This window comes from Danio rerio, chromosome 11 (genome assembly GCF_049306965.1).
Source record: "Danio rerio strain Tuebingen ecotype United States chromosome 11, GRCz12tu, whole genome shotgun sequence".
Taxonomy (NCBI): Eukaryota; Metazoa; Chordata; class Actinopteri; order Cypriniformes; family Danionidae; genus Danio; species Danio rerio.
In genome coordinates this window covers 30,745,237-30,761,102 of record NC_133186.1, presented here as the reverse complement: position 1 = coordinate 30,761,102, position 15,866 = coordinate 30,745,237, and the positions used below count along the sequence as shown (strand labels likewise).

At 37.4% G+C, this 15,866-nt stretch overlaps 1 protein-coding gene across 4 annotated transcripts in view; it reads left to right on the top strand.

The window, feature by feature from the left end:
- Nucleotides 1–15,866, top strand: part of igsf21a (immunoglobin superfamily, member 21a) — a 425,352-nt gene that overhangs the window by 396,063 nt on the left and 13,423 nt on the right. For 2 of the 4 annotated variants that reach the window (XM_073916068.1, NM_001278321.1), the window contains 2 exon segments: nt 2,958–3,043; nt 11,131–11,323. In XM_073916068.1, coding sequence (XP_073772169.1) covers nt 2,958–3,043; nt 11,131–11,323 — 279 coding nt within the window. 4 annotated transcript variants of the gene reach the window in all.

The window sequence follows — 15,866 nt, the reverse complement described above, 5'->3', positions numbered from 1 at the left end:
CATTACAAATGTGAGAGCGGAAATCATAATCCATTAAGCAGCACTGGGGGGTAATCATTAAACTGACTAAGACTGGCCTGATGCCTCATTAGCTTTTGCTGGACACTCTGTGGCATGATTGATGGCTAAAAGCATGATTAGCTATTGTTTCAGATAGTTCTCAGTAGTTGGATTATCTGTATGTGTTGTCGGAGCCAAAGCGTAGCATTAGCCGTAATGAGGGTTGAAAAAAAGGCCACAGTGGGATGTATTTTTGAACAATTTCAAGTCCAATCTGTGTTTTCTAAGCTTCGCTCTGGAATTATGTTAGCGCAAACATATGGCCCACAAAACTTGTTTTATGGATCTCAGAGCTACGCTGAATGGATGCTGGTAATCACGGTAAACGATGCAGAACCACTTAACACGGACCAGTCGGACGCTTTCTCGCACTTAGACTCTGGCGCTATAAAACGCCTCACTCATACTGCCAAATAGAGGAAGTTTCGCTTGAGAAACTTGTGGTCTCACTTTTCAGACATGTACAAAATCACTTTCTTATCTTCCCCCTGAGTACACAAGAGAAATCCTCTGTGCCTGAGAAGGTCAAAATATGATGTTTTAACCTTCTCTTCCTTCCTCACATCCCAGCCATTCTCTGAGACCAAATTAAACCCATCTGGGAGATTCGGTCCACACAAGACAAGGGAATTAGTTCTCTAAGTGTCTCTTATCTTACTTCCTCCACCGTTTGCCTTGCACGCTCTGTTTCTTCTTCAGTAATGAGTGTCTACCCAATTTAGGTCCTGTCCCTCTTGGGAAATAAATACTCCTCAGCAATTTCAATGAAGGAAACTGAAAATCTCAAAGCTGACCTCCAAGTCAGATGCATTGACTTTACTCTGTTAATACCGTGATGGTATACTAGCGGAACAAGAGCCAGTAGGACCAAGTAAAACGCACTCCCCTGCTATCAAAAGGTGAGCTAGAGACGGACGCTATTGGTCTCATTGTAACTGTAGCTTGCCAGCCTCCCATTCCCAGAATGCTTGTTCACTTTCCTTTCTGATCGGGTGTGTAGAACTGGAGAGTTACATTGGTGCAGTGACCCAGAGAGTGAGGTTAAGGGGGATAAGTGTAACAGATGCCAGCTTGTAGGATCACCCAAAGGTCCATATACAACACAATGTTTTTATAGCATTATGATAGCATCATTTTTGGGACTGTAAACACAGGAAAGTTGACAAAGTAAAAGTTTTTGAATATGTCGTCAATGTCTTGTCCATGTTATGGACAAGGTTCATATACAACACAATGTTTTTACCCAAAAATGTTTTACACATTATAGGATAGCACTGTCTGTACTATGCACTGGGTTTCGGGCAGCCGCTGTGATCGGATATTATACCATAGTCAGCGATCCCGATTGTAGGGGGGGGTGAAATTACAGGAGTTTTCCGGGAGAAATAACAAAACGGTAGATGGGTCTGAAATACGGGAGACTCCTGGGAAAAAACAGGAGTGTCAGGTATGGTTTAAAGTGATGATGCCATGTACTGATGGCTCATGGCTGAGTACATGGTAGTGTTGTTGCTCAAGTGTAAGCTCAACGCTTCATTAGCAAAGTGTGGATTTACTTGACATTGTAATCAAAGGCAAAGATGCATCTTACACAGCAAATTATACTTAGCCGTAAAGACGCTGAAGACTACATGTACTATTTACTAACAAAGATGTGTTTGACCATTTTCACAGATTTGGGTAAACAGATTAAAAAAAAACTGTTTAAAAAACGTTTTCAACACAGGCTCAATAAAAAAGTAGCTCTAAATACATTTCTGGAGATCACAAATTATGTAGCCAATGTATGGCTGCAGTTCGTATTTAAAATGAACTCTATGGGACGGTATGACGCCGTTCCTTTTTGCTCTTACCAGCTTAACTCTGTATGGACGGCTTTTCCACTGTTACCAGTTTGTCCGGTGAAGAACGGTTCTAGAAAGTGCGTAAGACAAAAACAGAATCCAAAAAATAAAATAAACAAGTAAATAACAGCGTGAGAATGTGGTCAAATCTGAAAACGTGGTAAAAATAATTTTCTGGATTGCTTTTTAAAACTGTTGGTTAGGTTTAGGGAGGAGACTGGGTGGGTCAACCAGTTATTTTGAAAACACTATTGGTTGGGTTTAGGGAATGAGGAGTGTGGGTCAATCCATCCGTCAGTCAGTTAGTCAGTCGACAGCGGCCTCTGGTGCTTTTACGCTAGAACAGTGAGTGTGAATGGCACTCACGAGAAATTTGAGATCTCAAAAAACGTACAAAGCCTCTGGTGGATTCGCCAAAACAAAAACTAAAAAAACGTATCTCCTGGGACATATTGGTGCTCTCTGGAAATGGATGAATGTTCTCAATATTGTCATGTAAATGTGAACATTTTTCAAAATCAAGGAAAACTTTTTTTCTTTTTTGGCTGCATTGTTGTCGTGTAAACATAGTCTAAACCTGGCCTCAGGATATGCACTATTGACTGTTTCAAGGGATTACCATCTTTAGCTTTCATAGTGTACTTTATTGTATATATTATGCTCTATTCCATGCCCAGCCATTTCATGTTTACAGCTTTCACAGTAGCCTCAACCAAAGATGAGCATGGATGGATGAGTTTGACACATGCACAGTATCACTGTGAACTCATTCTGTTTCAATATTCACCTCACACCTACACTGCTGCACACAGACCATCTGTGACACTTCTGAAAATTATGTTTACACACGTGATTACACATACTGCGCTGACCGCTGTAGAAAACAGACATCCAAAGTATATTTGAAGCTTTAACTTGCCTGCCTCCCATGCTGGAAACTTCAGTTTGAATCCCGCTCAGAGTGAAGCATGAAGATTCATATTGTTTTAGTGTTCTTTTAATGCAATAAAATGCAATAAAACTGACAGTCATTTCTCTTCTTTCTCTCCCTAGCGGCTCCAAAAGGCCCCAAGCTTGTGATAAGCCCTACCAGGGCAAAGGTAGGGGATACGGTTCGTATCACCGTCCAAGGTTTCCAGGTAGGATCTCCTGGGGTAAGTGCATGGGGGTTATGAAACCAGGGCCAAGTTCAGTTTTGGATATGAGGAGGTTTGTCCCGAATGTGCAGTTAAGCCTGTGTGATGTACGGCTATAGTGACCATTCTTACAGAGTGTGCAATACAACACATGTATCTGTCAGCTCCTGACCTGCTGCTGCTATCTGTGAGCTATCAATCCAAATGGTTTCAGCCTGTCTGACGAAGGTTGCACTGTATCTGACAATATCAAACCATTCAATCATGTAGGTTGGGGTGAAATCAAAATGGAGGGTTTTCAAAGTCCTTTAAAGGTCACAAGAACAAAAACTCTAAAAAAAAAAAAATGATCCATTGAAAAGCACTTAGGGCTGCAAATCAAAAAAAAAGCATTTTTCAGCATTTAAGGTTATTCAGAAGTACTGGATACATATTGACTGTGAGATAAGATAAGAGTCTGATATGCTAATGAAATGCATTTAATTTGTGATACGTTTTCTTCAAATTGTATTGTCTGTTAGTACTTTATATTTCAGTGTCATTTCCATAAACACAGAACAAATGAAATGTACAAAATGAATGCACTGTTGCATTTAATAAATCTCTTAAAACGCAAAACTGTTTGTATCAAATTGCTAAATGATATTTGTTTCATTTAGCCGTTTATGTGGTTTGCCTGCAGTTAAAGAAAATAATTGGTGCCTTAGAACACTCCAAAAACTATTGCCTTAATGATTTTGGCATCGTGTGCTATTAAGAATATGTGAAAAGCCTATGATGTTCAAGCAACAATATATGTTTCAATTAATAATTTGGAACTTGATTAGATTTTTATAAGCCAATTGCCAAATAGGCGTTTTAAGCATGCTTTTAGCATAAAATCTAATTTGTTCTTAATAACTTGTAAGGAAATAAGGACGAAAAACATAATTAGCAGGCGGTGGTAAGGTATGTCTTTCATACACTACCTGACAAAAGTCTTGTCACCTATGCTAGTTTGAGGAACATTAAATAATAACTTGCTTTCTATTTGATCATTTGTTTTAGAAGTGGCTTTTATAAAAGGCAAATTCCTCTAGATTACGCTTATTTTACCAAAATAAATTATTATCATGCCTTGATTTTTAATGATTTAATTAGGACAGTAAGGTCTGACGTAGCTTAGACAAGTGTCTTGTCACTGAACAGAAGTAATTTACAATATAGAATATAAAGTCATGGTGCAGTGGGAAAAGAATTAATATTGTGTATGACTACCATGAGCTTGAAGGACTGCATCCATACATCTCTGTACTCAAATAATTTATTAATAAAGTCATCTGGGATGGCAAAGAAAGCGTTCTTGCAGGACTCCCAGAGTTCATCAAGATTCTTTGGATTCATCTTCAACGCCTCCACTTTTATCTTATCCCAGACATGCTCAATAATGTTCATGTCTGGTGACTGGACTGGCCAATCCTGGAGCACCTTGACCTTTTTTGTTTCAGGAACTTTGATGTGGAGGCTGAAGTATGAGAAGGAGCGCTATCCTGCTGAAGAATTTGCCCTCTTTTGTGGTTTGTAATGTAAAGGGCCCCCATACTGCCCCCATACTAATTGTAACCCCAAACCATAATTTTTTCCTCACCAAACTTGACTGATTTCTGTGAGAATTTGATATCTACATTCTGCCACTTTTCCAAATGATCAACTAGAAGCTATTGTTTATTGCTTCCACAACTGGGATCGATTACAAGATTATTATCAGGCAGTGTATAGAGTGTAAAGTACTGTACTTTCTGAAAGCAGAGTTTTCATAAACCTGAGTAAATTATAACTGATCTAAATAAGACATGAAAACTGATAAATATTACTTTTTTGTTGAAAACGAGATATAGCCCCAGAAATAAGGCAGAATGATTTATTGCGCTAACATTTGCCTAGTTCATGCTAATGCTTAACTTCTCTTACCGCTGTTTGTGTTCTGTTTGGTATTCTCACCAGAAGGCATAAGAGCATCTGATTAAAAAAACAAATCAGCTGTTTGTTGATGTATTTCGCTGCCGCTTTCAGGGATTTTGCTGCTTTCGTTTGCTCTTGTCAAACTTGCTAGCAAAACAGGTGCGAGCGCAAAGTTAGCCAGGAGCGCTTTACTGTCAACGGCGCCAAAATTTTATACTTGCTTCAGTAGTCCGTCAGCTCCACAGACTTAGTGAAGCAGGGAGATTGTCTCAGTGTAACTATCACCGCCTGCCAAGAGCTAAAAAATATATCTTCCCCCAGCAGATAAACACAGAAACAGTTTGGTGATGATCCGCCCAATCTTTTTGACAGCTCTGACTCAGAGAGGTGTCTAGCCAATGGCACTCAGGTGGAAAGAAATTAGACGTGATATGCTATCATGACTGAATCTACTTTACACCATTTCATCATGTGTGTCATGAATTTAAAGGAATGCTAAAGTAGTTCTGTTCATCCTTTTTGGAAAATGGAGGAAACTAGGCTGTAGCTGGGTCTATAAAATCACTAGACATTGGCCAGTCTAAAATGACCGTTAACAGATTCAATCAGACTGCATTGTAGAAAAATTCTGGGGTCCACACAGATAAGTGAGCTTAATTGTTTTTACAAATGTAAGTGGATTAAACTTAAAACAATTTAGTTGTCCTAAAAGAACTCAATAATTGTGTTGATTCAGCTAATTTAAGCTGAAGTCATTTAAGCAAGAAGCAAAAAAAATCTTTATTTGAGTGTGGTTATTGTTAGATATACAGCAAACTAGTATTTAGCAGGTCATTTATGTGCAGTTTAGCAATTAAGGTTAGATGGGGATAATAGGTTTACCGGTTAGATTATTTTTGATGGATAGCAATTCCAGTTAAACATGTAAATTTCCAGTTGTACCAAACCGTACCATACCATAACGTACCACTCAGTGGAAAAGAGGCATAAGTCCTTTTACTGTACGTTCTCAATCTCACTCTTATTTGCATTCAATACCCCAGTTTGTCACGGGTGTATGAATGAAATGTTCATAAGTTAAGTGAAACTGCCGAACTGCAGTTTTAGTCAGGCATCCTGCTGATTGGATTCAGAAGGGCACTTTTTTGTCAGACGGCTCTCCAGGCAGGTATACATTCACGCTAAAATATCAAGGTAAAAGTCATCATAGCTTGCGTAGAATAGACCCAGCTCCCAAGCTTGAGAATAGATTAACAGCGATTTTTATTTTTTTTTTATTACGATCACGCGATAAGAGTCTCAAGTTAACGTCTCTCCGATAACGGCCCACCACTATATATATATATATATATCTCATGCGACAATACAAAACAGTATTGCTGCTTCAGAATATTTCAGCCACATGGACATATTGGATAATTAAGTGGATCAAAGCCACACCACCTGCAACTTGATCTTCCATTGTTAAAAGAATTTGATAAATAGGCTATTATCATCAACTCAAAAAGTTTGTTTTTCAAATATAGACGCGAATGCGAGCTCTCTCAAGAAAGTGAAACCGCTGGTGCTTTTAGATGACAACAACAGGACTCAGGGTAGATTCTGTTCTTCTTGGCTTTGTGGCTGTTCATCAAGATGATAGCAATGTTTGTTTAAGCTCAGGTCAACCATGGCTTGTTATTATATGTATATATTATTACGGTGTAATATCTCGGCTATGTATTTAAAAATGGCACTTCCTTGGTTTTCATTCTCCTGGCTTGTGTACGCGCTAGTGACGTTTCTCTGTAAACTAATAGCATTCAGCTGCATGTCTAGCTCCGCCTTTTGATTCCCTTTTGTTGTGCTAGGTAACCTTTCGAAAGGGTAGCGATATAGTGGTATGGTATGGTTTGCTCTTAGATACCTTTTGACAGTGGAAATGGCCATAAAAGCATACTGTACCGTGTCGTACCACTCAGTGGTAACGGACCATTTAGACCAACTAATGACCAGCAGCCAAAACCAACAAATGCCCCAAAAATTCTGTTATGGCCCCTGCACTATTAAAGGAAAATAAAATATTTTTTAAAATGGCATTTTGGTCTGCATGCTAATTTATTTCTTCATTTATCTGTATGTGTTTGTTTGTTTGTTTGTTTGTTTGCTTACTCATTTAAGTAATTTTATTAAATATATATATATATATATATATATTTTTTTTATTGCAGCACTAAGCACTATAGCCAATAAAAAAAGAAATAAAATAAATTGAGTTACCTTAAAGTATGGAGGGAGTTTGTCTGGCAGATCGGCGTGTTTGTTTCACCCACAATTTACATATTTGAAGTCCACCTTTGAATAATAAAGAATGGTCACCATAAACAGGCTTGACGGGGACATAAATCCAGTTTTGGATCTTAATATTTGCACCCAAGATTTCAGAGGATTGTAAAAGCCAATGGAGATTTATTTGGAAGAAATGTCTCCCTTATCCTTAGCTGCTCCAAGGCCCTGGGTTTCACATAAGATAAATGTTAACACAGAAAGCTAAACACTTCCCTGCAAATCGTAAACAGCCACACACACACACACTCACAAAAAAAAGACTTAATATCCCCTTTGGTTTACGTTTTCACTCAGCAGATGAGGTCACATTGGTGACTTTCTCTTTTGAATAGACTACAAATAAAAAAAAAGCATTCATGCACTCCAAGAGCTTGTCTTACCATTACATGTTGATTTAAACTGTGCCATGGGGGATATATATATATTTTTAATATGAATCTGACCTGATTCTACTAGCAAGTACAAACTCATTTCACTGCTGTCATGGTGTGAATGTGGAAGTCCAGTGACACACAGCCAAACCACACTCTCCAATGAGCCATTATCAAAGGTCACCCAGACAAACCGCATGATTTCGTGAAGTTAGATGGATTGTGCCAGCCAGTCACTTATCACACCTAGAACATGGGTAGATTGGTTTGATCAGCGGGGGAAAGATATCCGGAAAAACTGGATCAGGATGTAGCTCTGGCACTGACATTTTCTGCACGCTTTCTGGGTTTCATCTCACCTGTCCTCTTGTGTAGAATCAAACGCAAACCCCGTAGCCAGATCTCAGAGGTCCAGACCTCAGTAAAGTTTTCATTTGGATAAAAAAAAAAGTGAAAAATGAATTATATCATGTCGCTGAATAAATTCAGACTGATTAATGGAGATTCTTAAGGGCGCAGATTCCCAGTCCTTTGTGTTGCCAGATGTTGTTATAACAAGCGTTGCTCATTTTAGGCTTGTTTTTAATCCTTGATGTGACAGTGTTAATAAAATAATTAGGGGCATTAATTATCTGAAGATAGGGTTGGGATGAGCAATTCTATATCCTGTTTGCAAATTCTTTTTGCTTATTTTTCATAGCAGTCTCTGGCAACACTGCACTGATGGCACATGAAAACTGACAGGCGTTATATACTCTATATATGAATTTTTAGCCAGTATTATTGCAGTTTTTAACGACACCCACACCCCAAGTTACGGCCTTGGTCAAGTATTCTAATAGTGAGCGTTTGTAAGCATTAAAACGCAACAGCTCGCTCAGACATTGAAAGATTGTGTATTGTGTTAGTGGGCTTCCGGGCATAGTTTCAGACAATGCTACACCATGGATCTCAGTAAAGGAGTGTATAAGCATATTTAATATTCTTTACCTCTTGTGGACTACTTGTTTGATGTTATTCCTCCTCCCCCCTTATCCCCCCACCCCCACCCCAAAACAACTATCAGACCCCTTATATTCCTCTATTTGTGTAAGAACAAGAAATGCTTAAACATCTTCTTATTTCGTTGCAATGATATATAAACATGACTTGATGAGTTGGTACAATGTTTATTTTTTCTGTTTTCTGTTCTGTTTTTTTTTTCAAAAGGAAAGGTATTGATTGATTGATTGATTTGATTGATTTGATTGATTGATTGATTGATTGATTGATTGATTGATTGATTGATTGATTGATTGATTAATTGATTAATTGTTTAATTGATTAATTGATTAATTGGTTGATTGATTGATTGATTGATTGATTGATTGATTGATTGATTGATTGATTGATTTTTAATGGGTTTGTACAATTTATAAATGTTTTTAATGTGTTAAGATGCCATTGTTCAATGTACTGAATTTCTAAGGGATGCACAAATACTAATATTTTGGATAATCAAGATCAATCAGGGTTATTTTAGTTTCAATTACTAAACTCATAAAATGAATGATCATTGTCGTAATATAAAATAAACATTATATGGAATTAACATTTAAAAACTTGAAAATATTTATTTTCATTTAACTTAATCTAAAATAACTAAATACAAAACAAAAAGATATATTTAAATTAATAAGAAAAAAAGGAGAAGAAAAACTAAAATTCCTAATAAAAGCAGCAAAAATACAATGAGTCCAATAACTGATAGTTGTATTAACATGTCACATTATCCAGTGCTCAACATAAATGAGCAGACCCTATTTAGAAAAATGAATATTTTATTCATTTCTTGTAAAAATTGGCTTTGTAAAGCTTTCCATTACAATATTAATTTAAAAGATTAAAAAAATAAAATAAAACAAAAAAATAAATAAAACATCATCACAACATTTTACAATTAACGCTGTAAGATATAGTAGGCATCAATAAATTTATTTGTAAAAGTAATTTTTGTATGAAACTAAAAATTTTAAAGTGGTGCTAGTGCGAAAAGCATGAGGTGTAAATGAAAAAGTGTACATTTAAATAGATAACTAAATAAATATAATAATGACCAACTAAACTTCTCTGACCACATTTCTAGAACCGCTCGATCTTGCAGATTCGCACTCTATAACATCAGAAAGGTCCGACCCTTCCTATCTTAACATGCAGCTCAACTCCTTGTTCAAGCTCTTGTTCTCTCCAGACTGGGCTATTGCAACTCTCGACTAGCCGGGCTTCCAGCTAACTCTATCAAACCTCTTCAGCTGCTTCAGAACGCAGCAGCACGAGTGGTCTTTAATGAACCTACAAGAGCACATGTCACTCCGCTACTCATCCGCTTGCACTGGCTGCCTGTTGCTCCTCGCATCAAATTCAAAGCTCTGATGATTGCTTACAAAGCAACTTCTGGCTTTGCTCCTTCTTATCTGCTCTCACTTCTGCAGATTTATGTGCCCTCCAGAAACTTGCGTTCTGTGAATGAACGTCGCCTCGTGGTTCTATCCCAAAAAGGGAAGAAATCACTTTCCTGAACTTTCGCATTCAATCTGTCCAGTTGGTGGAATGAACTCCCTAACTGTATCAGAACAGCAGAGTCACTCGCTGTCTCCAAGAAATGAATAAAATCTCAACTATTTAGTCTCCACTTTCCTTCCTAATCTGCAATTGCCTCTCTGGCTCCACCGCTAACTGTACTACACACACACAAAAAAAAAAATTACTAATGTTTTTTGCATCTAAAAATTTACATACCTAAAACTTGCCTACAGCACTTATTCATTTTTACTCTTATAGTTGTGTAAATTGCTTCCTTGTCCTCATTTGGAGGACTTTGGATAAAAGCGTCTGCTAAATTACTAAATGTAAATGTAAATACACAATAGTGTAAAATAAGTAGATAATAATAATTCTAAAATATTGAAAAAATTACTTTACGATTAATACAAATTAAACAATTTGATATTAAAAAATACAATACATTAAAAATACAATCGATCAGATGTAGCAAAACTAATTAAATTGTATAATAACACATTTTATTTAAATTAAGGTAAGTAAATTAAAATATAAATAATAATATACAATAAGCAAAGAAAAAAGTTAATAGAAACTTAGAAACTAAATATTCCCCCAATAAAATTTCTGATTCAAATGTAATTTTTTTCTTAGTATACAGTTCATGCTATAACTATATGGCTACCATTTAAGTGATTTGATGGAGGTCCCACACACAAAAAAAATAGATGCCAAAAATACTGATAAAAAGGAGATCTTATTACAGTTTAGTATGGAATTAAATTATTAATAAAAAGTAATATTATCTAACAATAAGTATATCGTGCATCTCTTCCTATGTCTTGTGCTTCTGACTGATTTTTGTTTTCTTTCTCCCTTATGCACTTAATTACACACAAACACACACAGAACGATGTGTTTCCTGAGCCTCTGTACACCTGGACGCGGGTGGGTGGCAGACTGCTGGACGGCAGTGCAGAGAAGGATGGGAAGGAGCTGATACTGGAGCGAGTGCCTGCTGAACTCAACGGCTCCATGTACCGCTGCACGGCCCAAAATCCACTGGGCTCCACTGACACACACACACGCCTCATTGTTTTTGGTAAGCATTTCGTTTTCAGCATTCAGAAATACCCTAATATATTGCATCCTTTTCTGAAATGTTTTCATTGTCAAAAATAGATTTTATGTTTAGTCTGTAAAAATAGCATTTCGATTTGGGTTGATTTTGAACTTTTTTTTGGACAAGATACAGTGCATCCGGAAAGTATTCATTGCGCTTCACTTTTTCCACATTTTTTTGTTACAGCCTTACTCCAAAATGGATTAAATTCATTAATTTCTTTAAAATTCTACACACAATACCCAATAATGACAATGTGAAAAAAAAGATTTTTTTAAATTGTTGCAAATTTATTAAAAATAAAAAAAAAAACTGAAAAATCACATGTACAGAGGTATTCACAGCCTTTGCTCAATACTTTGATGATGCACCTTAAGGCTGATTTATACTTCTGCGTCAAACGCCGGCGTATGCTATGGCGCTGACGCATAGCCCTTCGCCGTGGCCATTGGCGTCACTGACATGCACCTCTCAAAAAATGTAACTACACGTCGCAACGACGCGTAGCGCAAGCATTTTGATTGGTCGGCTTGGTAGTGCTAAAGAGTCTGGGCGGGACCGAGAGCCGCGTGAATGGCGCGAGCGATTGTTTACAAGTGTGTAGAGCTCCGGATGGAAAGTTTTGTTTTGTGTTTACCTCATGGTTAAAGTTGTTGCATGTCCGCCGGTTCCTGCCTCAAAATGAGCGAGTTTGAGCCACTTGTACATCCCGGAAGTGTTCAGGAAACGCAAAAAAGCAGCGAAGAAACTCGACACAGAGGAACATTTACACTTCACTGCCAACTAGCGTTTCGGAAGTGTTAATGCAGACCAACAGAGACAGCGCGCAGAAGTATAAATGCACAGCCACGCACGTTGCATGCGCCGTGGGTTACGCCGGTCACTTGACGCAGAAGTATAAATCAGGCTTTAGGCAGCAGTTACAGCCTCAAGTCTTTTTGAATATGATGCCACAAGCTTGGTATACCTGTCTTTGGGAATTTTTGCTTATTCCTCCTTGCATAACCTCTCAAGCTCTATCAGATTGGATGAGAAGCAACGGTGTGCAGCAATATTCAGATCTCTCCAGAGATGTTCAATAGGATTTAGGTCTGGGCTCTGGCTGGGCCACTCAAGGACATTCACCGTCTTTGTAAAGCCACTCAATTTATATTTTGGTGGTGTGCTTTGGGTCTTTCTCCTGCTGGAAGATGAACCGTCGCCCCAGTCTGAGGTTTAAGCAGCATTTCATTCAGGATGTCTTTGTACATTGCTGCATTCATAAGTTTCTCTCTTCTGACTAGTCTTCCAGCTCCCACTGCTGAAAAACATCCCCACAGCCTAATGCTGAAACAACCATGCTTCTCTGTAGTGATAGTATTAGCCTGGTGATGAGTGGTGCCTGGTTTTCTCCAAACGGAATGCCTGGCATTCAATCCAAAGAGTTCAATTTTAGTCTCATCAGACCAGAGAATTTTGTTTCTTATGGTCTGAGAGCCCTTTAGATACCTTTTGGCAAATTCCAGGCTTCCGTCTGGCCGCTCTACCATAAAGGCCTGATTGGTGGATTGCTGCACAAGTGGTTGTCCTTGTGTAAGGTTCTTCTCTCTCCACAGAAGAACGCTCAGAGAGGGTGACCACTGAGTTATTGATCACCACCCTTCTCCCCTGATCACTCAGCTGAGATGGTCTTAAAAGGTCTACAGACAGTTCCTTTGTCTTCATGCTTGGTTTGTGCTTTGACATGCCTTGGACCTTTTATAGACAGGTATATGTCTTTTCAAATCATGTCCAATCAACTGTATTGACCACTGACAGGTAAACTCCAGTTAAGCTGCTGAAACATCTCAAGAATAATCAGTGGAAACAAAATGTACCTGAGCTCAATTTAGAGCTTCAGGGCAAAGGCTGTGATTACTTATGTACATGTGATTCTTCGGGTTTTTTTATTTTTAGTAAATTTACAATTTCCAAAAAACTTTTTTCACATTGTCATTATGGGGTATTGTGTGTAGATTTTTGAGCAAATAAATGAATTTAAACCATTTTGGAATAAGACTTTAACATAAAAAAAATGTGGGAAAAGTGCTATGAATACTTTCCGCATGCACTGTACAGTATATCTAATAAGCATCTTTAAATGGAAACGTATAGCTTTAGCATTTCATAAATCACCAACAAAGACCACAAAGTTTCAGCTAAAGTTTTGACCAGAAGGTGAGTAAATTACCAACAGATTTTTAATTTTGATTAAGTTATAACCCTTTAAATCTTAACCAAAAAATTTGCAATGCCTCTGGAATTTCCTAATGGTTTATCGTCTTTCATTACAACAAATATAAAATTACCAACATCTTGTTAAAAGAAAAATAGCCTCTTTGGTGTGATAGTTTTATTCCCCTGTGGTTCTGTCTAGCCGTCCTTTGCTGCTGAAACAGATGCTGTGCCCACTAAGTCTAGGCTTTGTTTTCATTGATGTTAGAAAGAGATTGCTTTGCCGATGCTGTTGTGAGTGTGTGTGTTTGTGTGTTTTGCCGCCCCTGGACTAATTTCCCCCCTGAGCTTTCGAGGCTGTCAGGGTTTATGAGAGATCTGCTTATAGCGTGAGCGCAGATCTAATCAAAGATGTGCTTTGGAAGATGAAGGACAGTCGGTGCTCCTCTGGATAATCCAAACGACAGCCAAGGCTGAGGACAACACAACGAATATGGTTTACCATCAGCCATGAACATACAATTGCACCCGATATCAAATGAATCAGTTGTTTATTGCAGATTCAAGCACATGGGAAGATGATTTTTCTCACTCCTCAAAATAATGCACAATGCTATATTAATATCCTATATGACCTTTGATCAGTTAAAAGGAAAAATTCATGCAGTGAATAGCTAATGTAGCTTTTAAAAAAATTATTAATATACAGTTGAAGGCAAAATGATTAGCAGATTATTAGAAATTTTAATTCTTTTATTAATATTTCCCAAGTGCTGATTAACAGAAAGAGTTTTGCTAGTTGTAATAACTTTATTATATTATTGTAGTAACTCTCTAATAACTCTAGCTATTTTTTTTCATCTTTGCCATGATGACAGAACATAACTTAATTTTTTAACATAATTTTTGTTGTTGTTATTTTTCAAAATACTAGTATTCGGATTAAAAGCTTAACTACAGTAGGTTAATTGGGCTAACTAGGCAAGTTAAGTTAATTAGGCAGGTACAACAGTGGTTTATTCTTTAGCCAACCGAAAAAATAAAATATGGAGGCTAATAATATTGAAGCTCCCCTATTATGCGTTGTTGAAAATGAACTTCCATGCCACACAGTTCAAAGTGAAGGACAACATATAGCTGAGGGTTAAATCTGAAATTGTACCTTGTTTAAAAATATAGATTATTTTAATATAAGATTTGACTCAGAGTCGTTTAAATGATTCGTTGTTTGTCTGAATGGTTTGCCTGTTCCTATCAATGTTAACACGAAACAATACCAAATAAGAACTGCTGGATTGAGTAAAACATGAACGCGCCTTTCGCTTTAGATACAACCGAAGTGTGAGGGATTATGGGATTGATCATGACACGAAGATTACTATCGCTGAGAGATGGCCAGACATTTGGCTGTGGGGAATAAAGGGTTAAAGTTCACTTTCACAACAACACCACAGTATAGCCCAATGGTTTGCAAAGGAGGGGATGTTGAACAATGAGTGGGGGTCGCATGGTGATTTCCCAAAACTAAAATATTAGAATTAGGGAGTAGGAGTTATAAGGACATATTTTATTCATAACCTACCGAACAAACAGTAGTTAATAGTTAAGCCTTTCTGTTATTATTAATAAGATTTTTTTTCCATTGGATTCCGACTCCTGGGGTGATTAGCCAAAGCAATAGCATCAGATGCAACAGGTTAAACTTTCTGATACCTTTACAGCATTTAAGTACATTAAAAATAAATACAGGCCATGACATGGAGGATGGTCTCTAAAATTAAACCGAGAATGAAGTAACATGAAAGATTTGTATATTTATAATCACATCACAGGATAATGGGGTTCAAGAGTGACTGGCATTGTTATTTTGGGGGCTGTGGGCGGAAAAGTTTGGGAATATACCCTGATATAGACAACCATGTGTTGTGTTTGTTCCTGTCATTTTTCTGATGATTGACATAATAACCTACCCTGCAGCGCGGGATTCACCGGCTGTTTGTCATTAAAGGAAGGATCAGCAAAGACTACTAATGTATGGGTCTTTGTCAGTAACTGTTTCACAGTTTGTATGAACCAGTTTCTTCTTCCTTCAAAGCCTGTGAGTGTTTCTTCTTTCTGTAGTTAAGGTGTGATTAAAATGGTTGCCTCGTTTTCTGTAGTTTCCAAAATATGTATTTAGTTATGTGTTGTATCTTGTGATCACTCTGCACGGCTTGTAATCACTTGTCTATGATAGACCAGTGCTTGTAATATATCTCTTAGGTTAAATCTTTATGGGCTATTCATTTATTGCATCCAAACCCATGTTGAAACGCAACACCTGCTTCTT